The sequence below is a fragment of the Peromyscus eremicus genome, chromosome 7, assembly GCF_949786415.1.
Source record: "Peromyscus eremicus chromosome 7, PerEre_H2_v1, whole genome shotgun sequence".
NCBI classification, from domain to species: domain Eukaryota; kingdom Metazoa; phylum Chordata; class Mammalia; order Rodentia; family Cricetidae; genus Peromyscus; species Peromyscus eremicus.
This window is the reverse complement of record NC_081422.1, coordinates 33,660,036-33,673,126: the sequence shown is the minus strand read 5'-3', so window position 1 is coordinate 33,673,126 and position 13,091 is coordinate 33,660,036. Positions and strand designations below refer to the sequence as shown.

Here is a 13,091-nt window from a genome sequence, read left to right as displayed (position 1 = left end):
TAGTCCTTATTTTATTTGACCAATAAATGATTTGCATGAAAAGAATTCCAAAACTTGAGAATGAAAGAGTGCTGCTACAGAGTTGTCAGGATTCTGTAATGCTGGCAGTATCAGGATACAGCTTGTAGCCAGGAGAGGTCCTGGGACTCCTCCAGAGAAGAAAGTAAATTGTGCATTTTGCTGGCCTTCTGCAAGAAGCCCACTGCAGTCACACAGAGGAAAGTTGACCATTTATGATCACATGAACAACCCAGGGATTCAACACAGAAGGTGTTGTCATGTTTTGACATCACCAATATCCTGAGACCGCTTTTCCCAGGAAACTGATAAACTGTTTACATCTGAAAAGTGATGAGCACAGAATCTCCTTAGAGACACCATCTTCCTCTCAGAACGCATCTCCATGCTCATTACTTCATTCTCTAATTTGCATGCAGGAGGAGTTATCTCCAGTGGCCTCTCTAGATACTCCTAGGCCTTGCCTCAGAAGTCAATTGACCTCAGGACCAGTTACTTGCTAAATGATCATGTGCTGTATTTTATATTAAAGTAGAAAACTGTGAAGCTAGATATACAGAATCAAGATTCCCTAAGCATGCCCCATATGCAGATCAGCCCCATTCTGTTCATGGGCTATTCACTAAGGCACATCTCAGGTCTCTGATTGCACTGGGATGAAATGTCTGCCCCTTGCAAATGCTTTGATTAGCTGTAGCCTCAATATTTCCACTTGAGAAGTCAAATTTTATTAAAATTTCCTTCTACTGAACCTGCATAACAATCACACAATTCTTTTCAAATGTCTGAATATTCTTAGAACAAAAACAACATGGTACTCTGCAGATATGTAAATCTTTCTGGTTAACAGTATAAAATAAAACTCATATAAAGAGCTGGGCAGTAGTGGTGCACGCCTTTAATCTCAGCACTTGGGAGGCAGAGGCAGGCGGATCTCAGTGAGTTCGAGGCCAGCCTGGTCTCCAAAGTGAGTTCCAGGAAAGGCACAAAGCTATACAGAGAAACCCTGTCTCGAAACCCCCCCCCCCCCGCAAAAAAAAAAAAAAACAACTCATATAAATCTCAGTGAATTACCATAACATTTAAAGCAGCTGCAGTTGTTTTCTTAATAGGAATGAAGTTTGGGATAGTTGGTAGAGGCATGCAGGAAATGAAGCTTACTAGGGTGGCAAAGGCATACAGAAAGGCTGCTTTTCCCTTTCAGTGTTCTACAAAACAGTACTCAACAATACAGAAATAGCGTGAATAACTACTTGAGTAATAGTGAGCAGTTATAACACACCCAGTAAAAGGAATCTTAATAATATGCTGTTGTACTAAATTGCATTATCCATAATATTGCCTCAATGGGGGCACTATAGAAATATGGACACACTTTTTATCTTTGTTCTCATTCTCCCTGTAATATCTGATGTCTGTTTATAATTATAGAGTGGCTCTGCTTGAATTTATCAACATTACATTGCTCCCTAGTGAGCACAAGAGCTAGTATGGATACCATAGCTTTAGAATCAACCTAATAAAATGGTAGGAATTAAAATAAATTTTCTTTAGCTTAGAGAAGGAGGAATATCTTATATCCACTTGCAAAATTCTAGATAGAAATTTACATTTAATGCACATATTCATTTATCCAGATTTCTTGAAATATAATTGGTATCCAAAAAATTATATGAAGTTTATGTATATAATTTTGTGAGTTGGAATTTCTGTATATATTATGTCATCACCACAATTAAGGTAGTAACTCATCATCTTCCAAAGTTTCTATGACTTTTTGGATTTGTTTTGTTTAGTTGTATGTGTTTTGTAAGAATATGTAAATTAGACACACCTTCTTGTAAAAGTTGGAAACAAATATGTCCGTATTGTCAACTAAATGTACAGTGTTGCACAGTTGACAACTGGAAGCCATTGACTTATGACTAACTTTATACTCATTGGATACCTTCCTCATCTTCTTGCTTGTCCTCTGGTTTCCACTATTCTATTGTCTACTTCTTGTGTTCAGCTATCCTAGATTCCTTCTGGAAGAGAATCCATGCAGCAGTTATACTGAAAATGACTTTTTTCACTTACCATGGTATTTTCTAGGACCATCCATGTTACCAATAGAATTTCTTCCTTTCTAAGCCTTCATTATATTCCTTGAATGACTATGCAATACTTGGTTCATTCTTTCATGATTAAACATCTGGTCATTTCAACTTTATGACTATTATGAAGACTGCCTTCATTAACTTAAAGAGAATGTAGATATATTTTCTAGATTTAGATGCTTTTTGATTTTGTTTTATTTTTGATGCATTTATAGGAGGGGAGTTGTGGAATAATAATAGCTGTATTTGAAGATTTTTAGACATGTTGTTTTTAATGTACTTACCCAATGGAGAGGATAATATGCAAATCCTTTAAGCTATATTTCCATGCTGTGTACTGAAAAGAATACAAAATTGCATATCTTAGTCTCAACAGAATTTACAAAAACTTCATTAATTATGAAGACATAAAACTTGAAAAATAATAAAAATATAATCTCTAATGTGCATAAAAATGTATAGCACACAAATTTAAAATGTACTGAGGGGGAGGGGATAGCCAAGCCATTTTATCCAAGTCCTAGAGTACATGTAAAGAAAGCTGAAAATTCACAAAACTGTTAGAAAAATTTTCCAGAGATTTTTCATACTCATTTTCAAATATGGGCCTGAGTGCTATGAGGAGTCAACGGATACAATGATGTGATTTGGGGATCAAAGAAAAGATCATATGGAAAACAAAAATGAGAGAAAATAAAAACATATTTGGGGACCTTGGAACATAGGAAAAATGATGTGACATTGACAAAAATGTTAAGATACCCACAGGAACTACTCTGTGAGGAGAAGTAAGTGAATTTGCCCCTGTTAATTGAAAATAGATAAACTTAAGTCATTTGTCATTTTTTATGCATAGACAGACACATGAAGATGCAGGTACAGAGTTCTACCCTTCCTATCCAACCATCTTTATGACTTTTCTTCATAATTAGATAAGCCTTTGCTTCATGCAGATCTCCACATATTATCTATTATCTTCTTCAAGAAGCCTCCTATGTTTCCCATTAATATACTTGGATCCTTCTCCCTGCACCTCCATGCTTCTCACTGCTTGTAGAACTTACCACAATGCATTGAATTTTCTGTGAACATCTTTTACTGATTTTTATTTCTATACTATAAGGTCCTTAATAAATGGAAACATGCCATTGTTCAAAGAAACTTAGGTAGCTTTTTTCAAAACTGGGAAGCTTACTAAAAAAAATCCTATGGTGATGATTGTAGTGAAATTGGTTGTGGATATGGGAAAGTACAGTACCAGCAAAAAAAGAACGAACAGTTTGCTTTGAGGTGAGATCCCCTATAGCCCAAATTGCCCTTGACTAATGCTTCATGCTTCTAAGTGTTGGAAGTAGCCACATGTACCAATGTGATCAGTGCTATTTACCATATTTACTATAATAGAAGTTATTCCTCTTTTGTTTTTGTTTTGTTTTGTTTTGTTGTTTTGGTTTTTCAAGACAGGGTTTCTCTGTGTAGTTTCGGTGCCTGTCCTAGATCTCACTCTGTAGACCAGGCTGGCCTCAAACTCACAGAGATCCACCTGGCTCTGCCTCCCAAGTGCTGGGATTAAAGGTATGTGCCACCACTGCCCGGCTTAAGTTATTCTTAAAGGTAGGTGAGATGAATAAGGTCATTTCAGGGGGTATAAAAAGGACAAATGGCAACCAGAAATTTTGATTGGAGCTATTTTGTAGGAGAGTAAAATGCCCTAAAGTATACAATCTACCCACTTTATCTTCCTGGTTATTTTTGGAAGTCCCATTTCTCTTGTTCATACAAAACCTTACCCATTGGAGAAGTTTAAGGTCTATTTGAGAAACCATATACTTGATATAAGATTTAAGGCATGGACAAAGACTATTAAGGGAAACATCAAATAGTACTGTCTGTAATAAGTCATCAGGATAAGTACAATATGTACTCATAAGATGTTATTTCTAACTATGGTAGAGGATTGTCATGGATTAGCTGTTTAATATGTGGAATTTCAAAACAAGTATTGGGTATGTCTGTTACCATAATAAAAATTGAAAAAAATTATTCTTACAACATATATGTTTCCTAGGCACAGCAGAATTAAAAATAATTTACTAAGCAGATCTTTGAAAAGATCGACCAATAATTACCAACAGATAAACTTGAAGGCCAAAAAAAAAACCAAAACAAAACAAAACAAAAAACAAAAATGAAAACGTACTAGCTTATCCATTATAGTGTTTTAAAAACTGAAATTGTATAATGTAGAAATATATATTGAGGAGTCCTGAGTAATTCTTTTCTGATAGACTAAATAAGTATACTTCAGAATCCTGATTTATTGAGATAATTTGCTTTAAAATGCTTTTTATAGATAAAATGATGGATTGATTATTCGTTGTGGTTGCCTTTTGAACCAAACTATTCTTTCAAAAATTTTTAGGCTACACCATCATACTCATAAAATTTCAAGAACCTTTAGTTTGTTGCCAGACTATATATTTTTTTGAGTTTGGACTTACTAAATAAAAGCAAAAAGAAGATTAATTTTAATTATAAAATTTACACCAGGTAATGACAGCTTAAAAGCATAATGTAAAAAGACAAGAAAGAGTGGCATGTTCTCTAGTACTCAATCAGCAAATGTGTAACTGTAAATTAGAAATCCCCCAGAGCTTCAGATCTCTCAAATCGCAAGGCTAATTCCCCACACTATTGAACAGAAGGAAACCCATAATTCCTCAGTATGAAGACAAGATAAGTCCCACAAGGTAAGCTTGCTTTTTGTCCTGAAGGAGATTAATTCTTCATGGGCTTATTAAAAATCCATGTTTCCTTTTTGGGCTTTTGAGAGTTCATATATAAATAATACAAAATATGGAGATAATTTAGTTTCTCTCTCAAACCTCTGAAGGAATTTCTTCTTCAAGCAATCCAGTCAGAATCAAAAGCTTCCAATTCTAAAGTTCAATGTTGTGAAAACTACTGTATTTTCTACTTATTGATTCTATTTATTTTGGTTTTAGTTTAATTTTATAATTCTCAAAATTTCTTGAGGGAAGGATTTTGAATATACTTCCCATAAATAAATGATAGCTGTTGGAGGTGGTGACTTCCTACCCCTTCTGTTCCTTCCTCCAAAAGGGCCGAGGTTCTCTCTCAGTCCCACCGTACTACTTCCTGTCTCCTATCTGTCTACAGTCCTTCAAACCTCTATAGTTAATTTTGGTCAGCTAATGGCTAGCTTTGCCCTTTGACACCAGGCGAGCTATATTTGTCATCACACAACATATTACACAATAGACCTCGACTGTGTACTTCAGCAAAAGGCTAGGAGTTAGAGAATATCTTTCCATCTTCAAGAGTACTTTCATGGTGGACAATATTTCAGTGTCTGTTTATCAAGTTGTAGGTCTGGTACGTTCTTTGTCAATACATCAAAGAGAACAAAAGGCTCACAGATATAAGAGCCTAATGACAAGTTAATATTTTCATTAGGGAATACAGCTGCTTTGCTACAAAACTTTTTAATCATAATTGATGTAATAAAATCATCCAGAAACAAAACGACTAACCACGTTCCCACATCTGAAGGAATACGGCTGGCTTTGGGGTTTAGGATCTTCAGAGTACTGATCATTATAGAAAATTCTCCTCTTACACCCATCCCTGGTGTCTTGACCTATTTTGTATACAAAATAGTATTTCATATTTAGTAAAGTATTCAAGATGTCATTTGACTTACATGAAATGTTGTAATTATTGGTTGTCTTTAAATCAGACTTATGTGTTCCTTGTAGACTGTGTATTTAGAAAACAAAAATGAATCTGTGTGTCATATTAGAAATGATGTGAGTATAATTAATTATTTACTGAAAAGCAAATGTCAACCACTCTATAGTTACTGAATTTTTAAAACTATGTTCTATATTTTAAAAATATTCTTTAACCTTTTCTTCTTCATGTTGTCATTGACTAAAAAATTGAGACTTGATTTTAAACTTTATACTTAATGTATATCAGAAACTAATGCTCTCCTGAAAGTAGTAGTATATTACCACAGAAATAGAGTGGGTATAACATGATGGAGGTTTATGTCAGTTCGGCAAATCCCATCAGTTGTAAATATTAGACCCTGAAGCATGTTTGTAGAAATGCTGAGTAGGTTATGACAGTTTGTATAAATATATGCATTTGTTGTATAGTATATTGCCTTTATATTCTTTTTATTTTACCAGGAAAATTCTATATCTTTTTCTCTTGGAGATACAGTAGAAATTCATTATTAGGTTTTCGAAAAACACTGGGAGCTCTAGTCTGTGTTTGTGTGTGTGTGTGAAAGAGAGAGAGAATTTAATTTCATGGTTAAATACCATCTTAAATTTGTATGTGTTATTATTAAAATTTTGTAATTGTACAAAATGGATTTAATATTGATACTATTTATGAACTAGAACCATTTTTAAGAAACCATGCCAACCAATATCACAAAGATATAAAAGCTTATAGATATGTAAAATTTAGGAAAATGAAGTATCATGTTGTGAACATTGTTCAGAATGAATTTGTATTCAACTGAGTTATTAGCATATAAGCGGACTTTAAGTTGGCCGTAGACACAATCCTAAACTGCAGGCTCTGTCTCTAATTCCATTCCTGTTTTACTTCCTATCAAGCATGATTGAATCAAATCAGGCCTTTACTTTTTCTACCATTCACTCTAGTTGCTGAATATTGCATCTCTGTGTCCATAAAGGGACTAATTTCAGAACTTGATGTCAGATTGTCAGATTCAACATCTACCATGAACCATTTTCAGTTCTCCCCTAGATACAGAGATTCTGCAAGCCATCTCTGTTACCACTGTCAGCAGGTCTCTGATTTGATGCAGAAAACAAATCTGCAGGTGTTGAAAAAGTATGAACAATGTCTCCCTTTGGGTCTGGAATGATCCATCTTCCTGGTTCTGATTCCTTCTGTATCCAGGGTGTGTGAATATGTAAATGTCTTTTGTGTGGCAAGGTACCTCTTCCTAGAGGAAATAGGGAAATGGAGGTAACAAAACTTAAGCATCTCAGGTGGTCACAAACAAATAACAAGACTTACAAGCCCCACTTGAGGTTTTATAAATAGCAACTTCTTTCTGGGTAGGGGAGAATCTTCAGGGGTGCTGGTCAGGATGATTCACCGAAAATATTTTTGTGAGTTATTCCTTACTCTGGAGTGGGCCTGATGAAGCTGTTGCCTTTGAATCACTCATGCCCTTTCAAATACTTGCTCCTGTGAGAATAAGTAACCTGCTGTTTCATCCTGCTTGTCCTCATGAATAGAATGGAGTTTCTGGTCTGGTGTTGGTGCCCCATTTTGGATGAATAAACTTTTCTTTTTCACATTTTCCTCAAGGAAAATCACACAACGATCTTCTCTCTCATTCCCTAGACTCAGTTGCGGCCTTCTCTGAAGCTTTTTACTTCTGAACCTTTTCAATGTAGTAACACAGTCAACAGAAACCACTCAGAAAACTGGTTTTGCTCTTTGTTTCTTAGGTTGCATTTGCTGTTTGCTTTGCTTTCTCTACTTGATGTTATTTATTTATTTAAGCAGTTGTTTATTTAGTCAGGGTCTAGATTTATAGCTCAAGCTGGCCTAGACTTTGCACTCTTGTCTGTACACTGCAAGAGCTAGGTGGGTATTAAGCATGTGCTACCAATAACAGCATAGAATTTTAAAATTTATAAATGTATATATACAGTATTTTAGAACAGTTTGGGGGCTCACAGTAAAGTTGAGTGGACAGTACAATATCAATCTACTGGCCCTAAATTGATTTATATTCCATTCCTATCAACTTGCTGCACCACAGTGGAACCCCTAATGTAAGAGAGAAACCAGGTTTGACACACCAATTATCACCCAAAGTCCATGACTAAATTGTGACTCATTCTAGATGCTGAAATTATTTAGATTTTGACAAGTGTCCACCATGAATAGTTTACTGCCCTAAGAACATTTCCTGCCTATCACTTATTTATTGTTTCCTACCCCAGTAACCATGAACATTTTAGGCACTGTAGTTCACTTTTTCTGGAGGTCACATATTTAGAATCATGCAATGTATTTGTATAATTTTCAGATTGATTTTTTTCATTTAGTAATATACCTTTGAGTTTCCTCCTTGTATTTTGTTATTTAATCCATTTATCTTATAATTAAAGAACATCCCTTTGTGTGGATGCACCAAGTATTATTTATCTCTTCCTATACAGAAAAATATTCTAGTTCCCACATGCCCATGTTTTCTCTCTTATTAATAAATACCTCTGAATACCTGAGTTCAAGTTTGGTGAGGGCGTTTAGCTTTATTTTTATTAGGAATTACCAGTGAGAGCAATTGTTAGCTCACTTGATCAGAATATGGTTTGTTTTTCTTCACAGATTTCATGACATTTTTCTGAACTTTCAGAAATATGATCTTAACTGTACAGGCAGCAAAAGCAATGATGTAACCTATGCAATCATATCAAATGTAAAAGTTCTTCCCAGAAAAGGAAAATTCAGCAAAATGACAATATAGCCTGGAGAAATTAATGAAATATACACAAACAATATACATGATGAAGGATCAGTATCCAAACTTGGTTAAAAACTTAAGTGGTCACAGGCATGTGAGAAAAATTCAGCACCATGAATCATAAAGCAGTTCAATGTAAAGCCAATATTATATGCCACATTATAACTGTTAGATTAACTATTACTCACAAGGGAAATAAAGCAAGTGTTTGGGAGGATATCAGAGAAAAGTAATTCTTATATATAACGGGATTCTAAGTGTACAGAGACATTATTCAATACAATAAAGATTTCCATCATGCCTAGGTGTGTAGCTAGCTAACACAAAATAAACTCAATGGTATTTTTGCAGACTTTTTATATTAATTTTGCTTTGCTTACACATGTTTGTGTGTGTGTATGAAATGATGTTCCTTGTTTCATTTTGTTGGTTTGATTCCTTTAGAGAGAGAGAGAGGGTGTGGAATGGGGAGGTGGGGAGGTGGAATTATCCAGAATGACTTGGGGAACTGGAAAAACATTATCAGATCATATTATATGAAAATTTTTTTTCAATATAAAAGAATATTAACAAAACTACTATGTGAACTGTGTGCATCTGCTAAGTATATACACAAAGGAAAGGAAATCTTTGTGTCAAAAAGACACTGCACTCCCCATGATATGTACAGAATTATTCACCTCAGTCAACAAGTGCAATCAACTTTGATTTCTTATCAAAAGATGAATGGTTACAAAACTTACATGGTATGTCCGCAAAATTGAAATTAGTTAGCCTAAAATTACAAAATATGGATGGACCTAGAGGACATTATACTGAAAGAAAAATGGTAATTCCAGAAAGCCGAACAGCCTAAGACAACAATTACGTGTATTTTGAAAACATGGAAATCAAGTGGAATACAATAGTGGTTCCTAAAGGATCAAGAGTGGGTAGGAATGGGGGAAGTGTGGATCAAAAGACACAACATTCAGTTACAGTAGAGGAAAAGTCAAAAGACAAGTTACCCAAGAAGGTAAGTACAGTTAATGATGCTCCATGGCAGGCCCGTGCCCAAAAATAGTTGATCAACACCAAATGCACTACATGTTTGTTGTGAGCTTTTTGTTTTGTTTTGTTGTAGCATTTTTTGTCTTGTTTTTTCCTTTACTTTGACTTTCTTTTTTTTGAGACAGAGAAATAAATAACAAAAAGTTGGGAGGCTAGGGAGGTGGAGAGGATCTAGGAGGAGTTGGAGAAATGGAAAATTCATGATCATAGCTTACTAAACAAAAACATTTTAATGTATTACATACCTAAAAAATCTATTCAGATATTTTATATATTATAAAGAAAAAAGATTAATTACATGAGGCCATTATTATCATCATTAATTTTATTTGGCTACCCTACACTGAATATGTATTTCAAAATATCATTTTATGTACTATGAATATATACTATAGTATATAAAATGTTTTACCAACATGAAAATAATAATAGTAAATGTTTACAAAATAATACATATTTTAAAGATTATTTTTCATGTGTTGAGTTCAGATGCCTAGAGAAAATTCAGCTTTGTAGCAATGAAATTTATATGTATGCAGTATATATAAAATTATTTGTCTCAAGGGATTCTCTACATGATAATATTTTAACCTATAGTTAACTGGTAATTATGCTTTAAAAGGTATGGAAATTACCCAGAAAACATAAGTAAGAAACACTGAGGAGAATATAGAATATAATGAAAGAAAAATAGTCAGGCATGGTGTTTCATGAGTTTAATCCCTTCTTTCAAGAGGCTGAGGTAGGAGGATTACCATGAATATAAAAAGAAGAAAAAGTAAAAAAAAAAAAAAAAGAAAGGAGAAAGAAATAAGTCCCATAACTAATATGACCTAACATTAACTTATTTTTCTAATAACCCTGTCAGATGATAGGATATCTTTACATTTCCAAAGTTTCAGACCAGGTCAACTCCAAACCCCCTGCTTTTTCTTTTCATATTTTAAGAGAAGCCAGTGTTTTCTTTAATAACTAATACTACTGTCAACTCAGGAGAATATTTTCTTTTTTTTTTAAATTTTTTTATTTTTATTTTGCAATACAATTCAGTTCTACATATCAGCCATGGATTCCCTTGTTCTCCCCCCTCCTGCCCCCTCACCTTCCCCCCAGCCCACCTCCCATTCCCACCTCCTCCAGGGCAAAGCCTCCCTTGCGGACTGAGATCAACCTGGTAGACTCAGTCCAGGTAGGTCCAGTCCCCTCCTCCCAGGCTGAGCCAAGCGATCCTGCATAGGCCCCAGGTTTCAAACAGCCAACTCATGCAATGAGCACAGAAAACGGTCCCACTGCCTGGATGTCTCCCAAACAGATCAGGCCAATCAACTGTCTCACCCATTCAGAGGGCCTGATCCAGTTGGTGACCCTTCAGCCATTGGTTCATAGTTCATGTGTTTCCATTTGTTTGGCTATTTGTCCCTGTGCTTTATCCAACCTTGGTCTCAACAATTCTCGCTAATATAAACCCTCCTCATTCTCGCTAATTGGACTCCCAGAGATCCACCTGGGGCCTAGCCATGGATCTCTGCATTCACATCACTCAGTAGTTGGATGAGGTTTCTAGCATGACAATTAGGGTGTTTGGCCATCCATCACCAGAGTAGGTCAGTCCGGGCTGTATATTAGGAGAATATTTTCTTACTCAAGGTTTTTCTCAGGGCAACCTTGACCTCCTTGTTCCTGAAGCTGTAGATCAAAGGATTGAGCATGGGCACCACAATGGTATAGAATACAGTAGACACTTTCCCTTGATCCATGGACAAGACAGAGGAAGGATGGAGGTACATGAATGCCCCTGATCCAAAGAAAACAGAAACCACAATTATATGTGAGCTACAAGTGCTGAAGGCCTTGGACCTTCCTTCAGTGGAATGAATCTGAAGTATGTTAGAAAGAATGAATGTGTAGGAAACAATGATGGTGATGCTGGGCACACCTACATCAAAACCTACAACAATGAATACTACCAGCTCATTGATGTAAGTGCTGGTGCAGGAAAGCTCTAACAGTGGAAGGATGTCACACATGTAATGATTGATGATGTTGTCCTTACAGAAAGTCAATCTCAGCATGCACCCTGTGTGAGCCCATGCACCAATAAATGCTCCCACATATACAATGAGAGCCAACAGAGAGCAGAACTGAGGGGACATGGTAACTGTGTACAGCAGGGGCTTACAGATGGCCACGTAGCGATCATACGCCATCACTGTCAACACGTAGCATTCTGCACTGACAAAGAAGCAGTAGAAAAAGAGCTGAGTCATGCATCCTTCATAGGAAATTGTGTTCATGTCTGAAACAAAGTTTATCAACAGTTTGGGGGTGATAACGGTAGAGTAACAGAGATCAATGAAAGATAAATTAAAGAGGAAGTAATACATAGGAGTGTGAAGGGGAGAATTCAGTCCAATTAGAGTGAGCAAGCCCAGGTTGCCTGCCACAGTGACAACATAGATACATAGGAAGAGGAAGAAGAAGGGGAACTGGGTCTCTGAATATTTTGTTAAACCCACCAGGATAAACTCAGTAATGAAGGAAATATTCTTATTGTCCATTTTCTTCTATCAGGATCTGAAAGACAGAAGAGTTGTGTTCAGAATTATGACAAAATGCTGTGTACAGTCATTCTGCATCTAGGAGCCCAGAGAGTGTCCACTGAAACTTGCCTATTTTATGGTTTTGTTGCTGCTCATATGAGGGAGACACACGTGGAAGGTTAAGCCTAGTGTAAACACATGTGAGAAACACACATCTCTCTGCTTCTATTTGCCTCTAGCATTCTAGTCTATGCTTGTCAACCTTCACTCACGACATGCCAGTTACCCTGCATTCAGAGTCAATTAAGATTGTGTGTCATTCTGGATGGAGAGCTTGAGGACCAAGCTAGAGCAGAGACTGACAGTAGTCCATTGACTTCCTATGCATCAACAGCAAGCATTTAAGTCATCAGGAAACCTGTGCTCACCTTCACAGATAATTCTCTGATTTCAAAACACCCTGGAGAAATGGCAAACTTTGGCTCTGCATTCCTCCTACAGGAACCTGTCAACCCTCTACACTTCATAGTCAAAGCTTAGCAAAGCAGTAAAGCACATGAAAGGAAAAGAAAGCATAATGATGATTCTTACCCTTCTGTCTAGAAGGCTTGGGGCTTTGCTTGTGGTGTGCCCTTTGCCTTCGCTCTCTGCAGAGAAACAGCTCTGCCTCTGAAGGAAGCGACAGTTTTGAATTAATGCGCCATCCATTTTGTACAGAAAGGCTCCGAGTGTTTTTGAATCTCAGTGTCTGACTTCATCTGAGAGTTAAAGACCATCATTTTTTGCTATGATTCTGCCCAACTATTTTATACATTAGAGAACAGTATTTAAAGA

The 13,091-nt window shown here is 36.0% G+C and overlaps 1 protein-coding gene across 1 annotated transcript; it reads right to left on the bottom strand.

The window, feature by feature from the left end:
* Positions 1-11,339: 11,339 nt before the first annotated feature.
* LOC131914214 (olfactory receptor 8B8-like) lies at positions 11,340-12,275 on the bottom strand. The gene has a single exon (XM_059266805.1). The coding sequence runs from the start codon at positions 12,273-12,275 to the stop codon at positions 11,340-11,342; it is 936 nt and encodes a 311-aa protein (XP_059122788.1).
* Between the last annotated feature and the right edge of the window lie 816 nt (positions 12,276-13,091).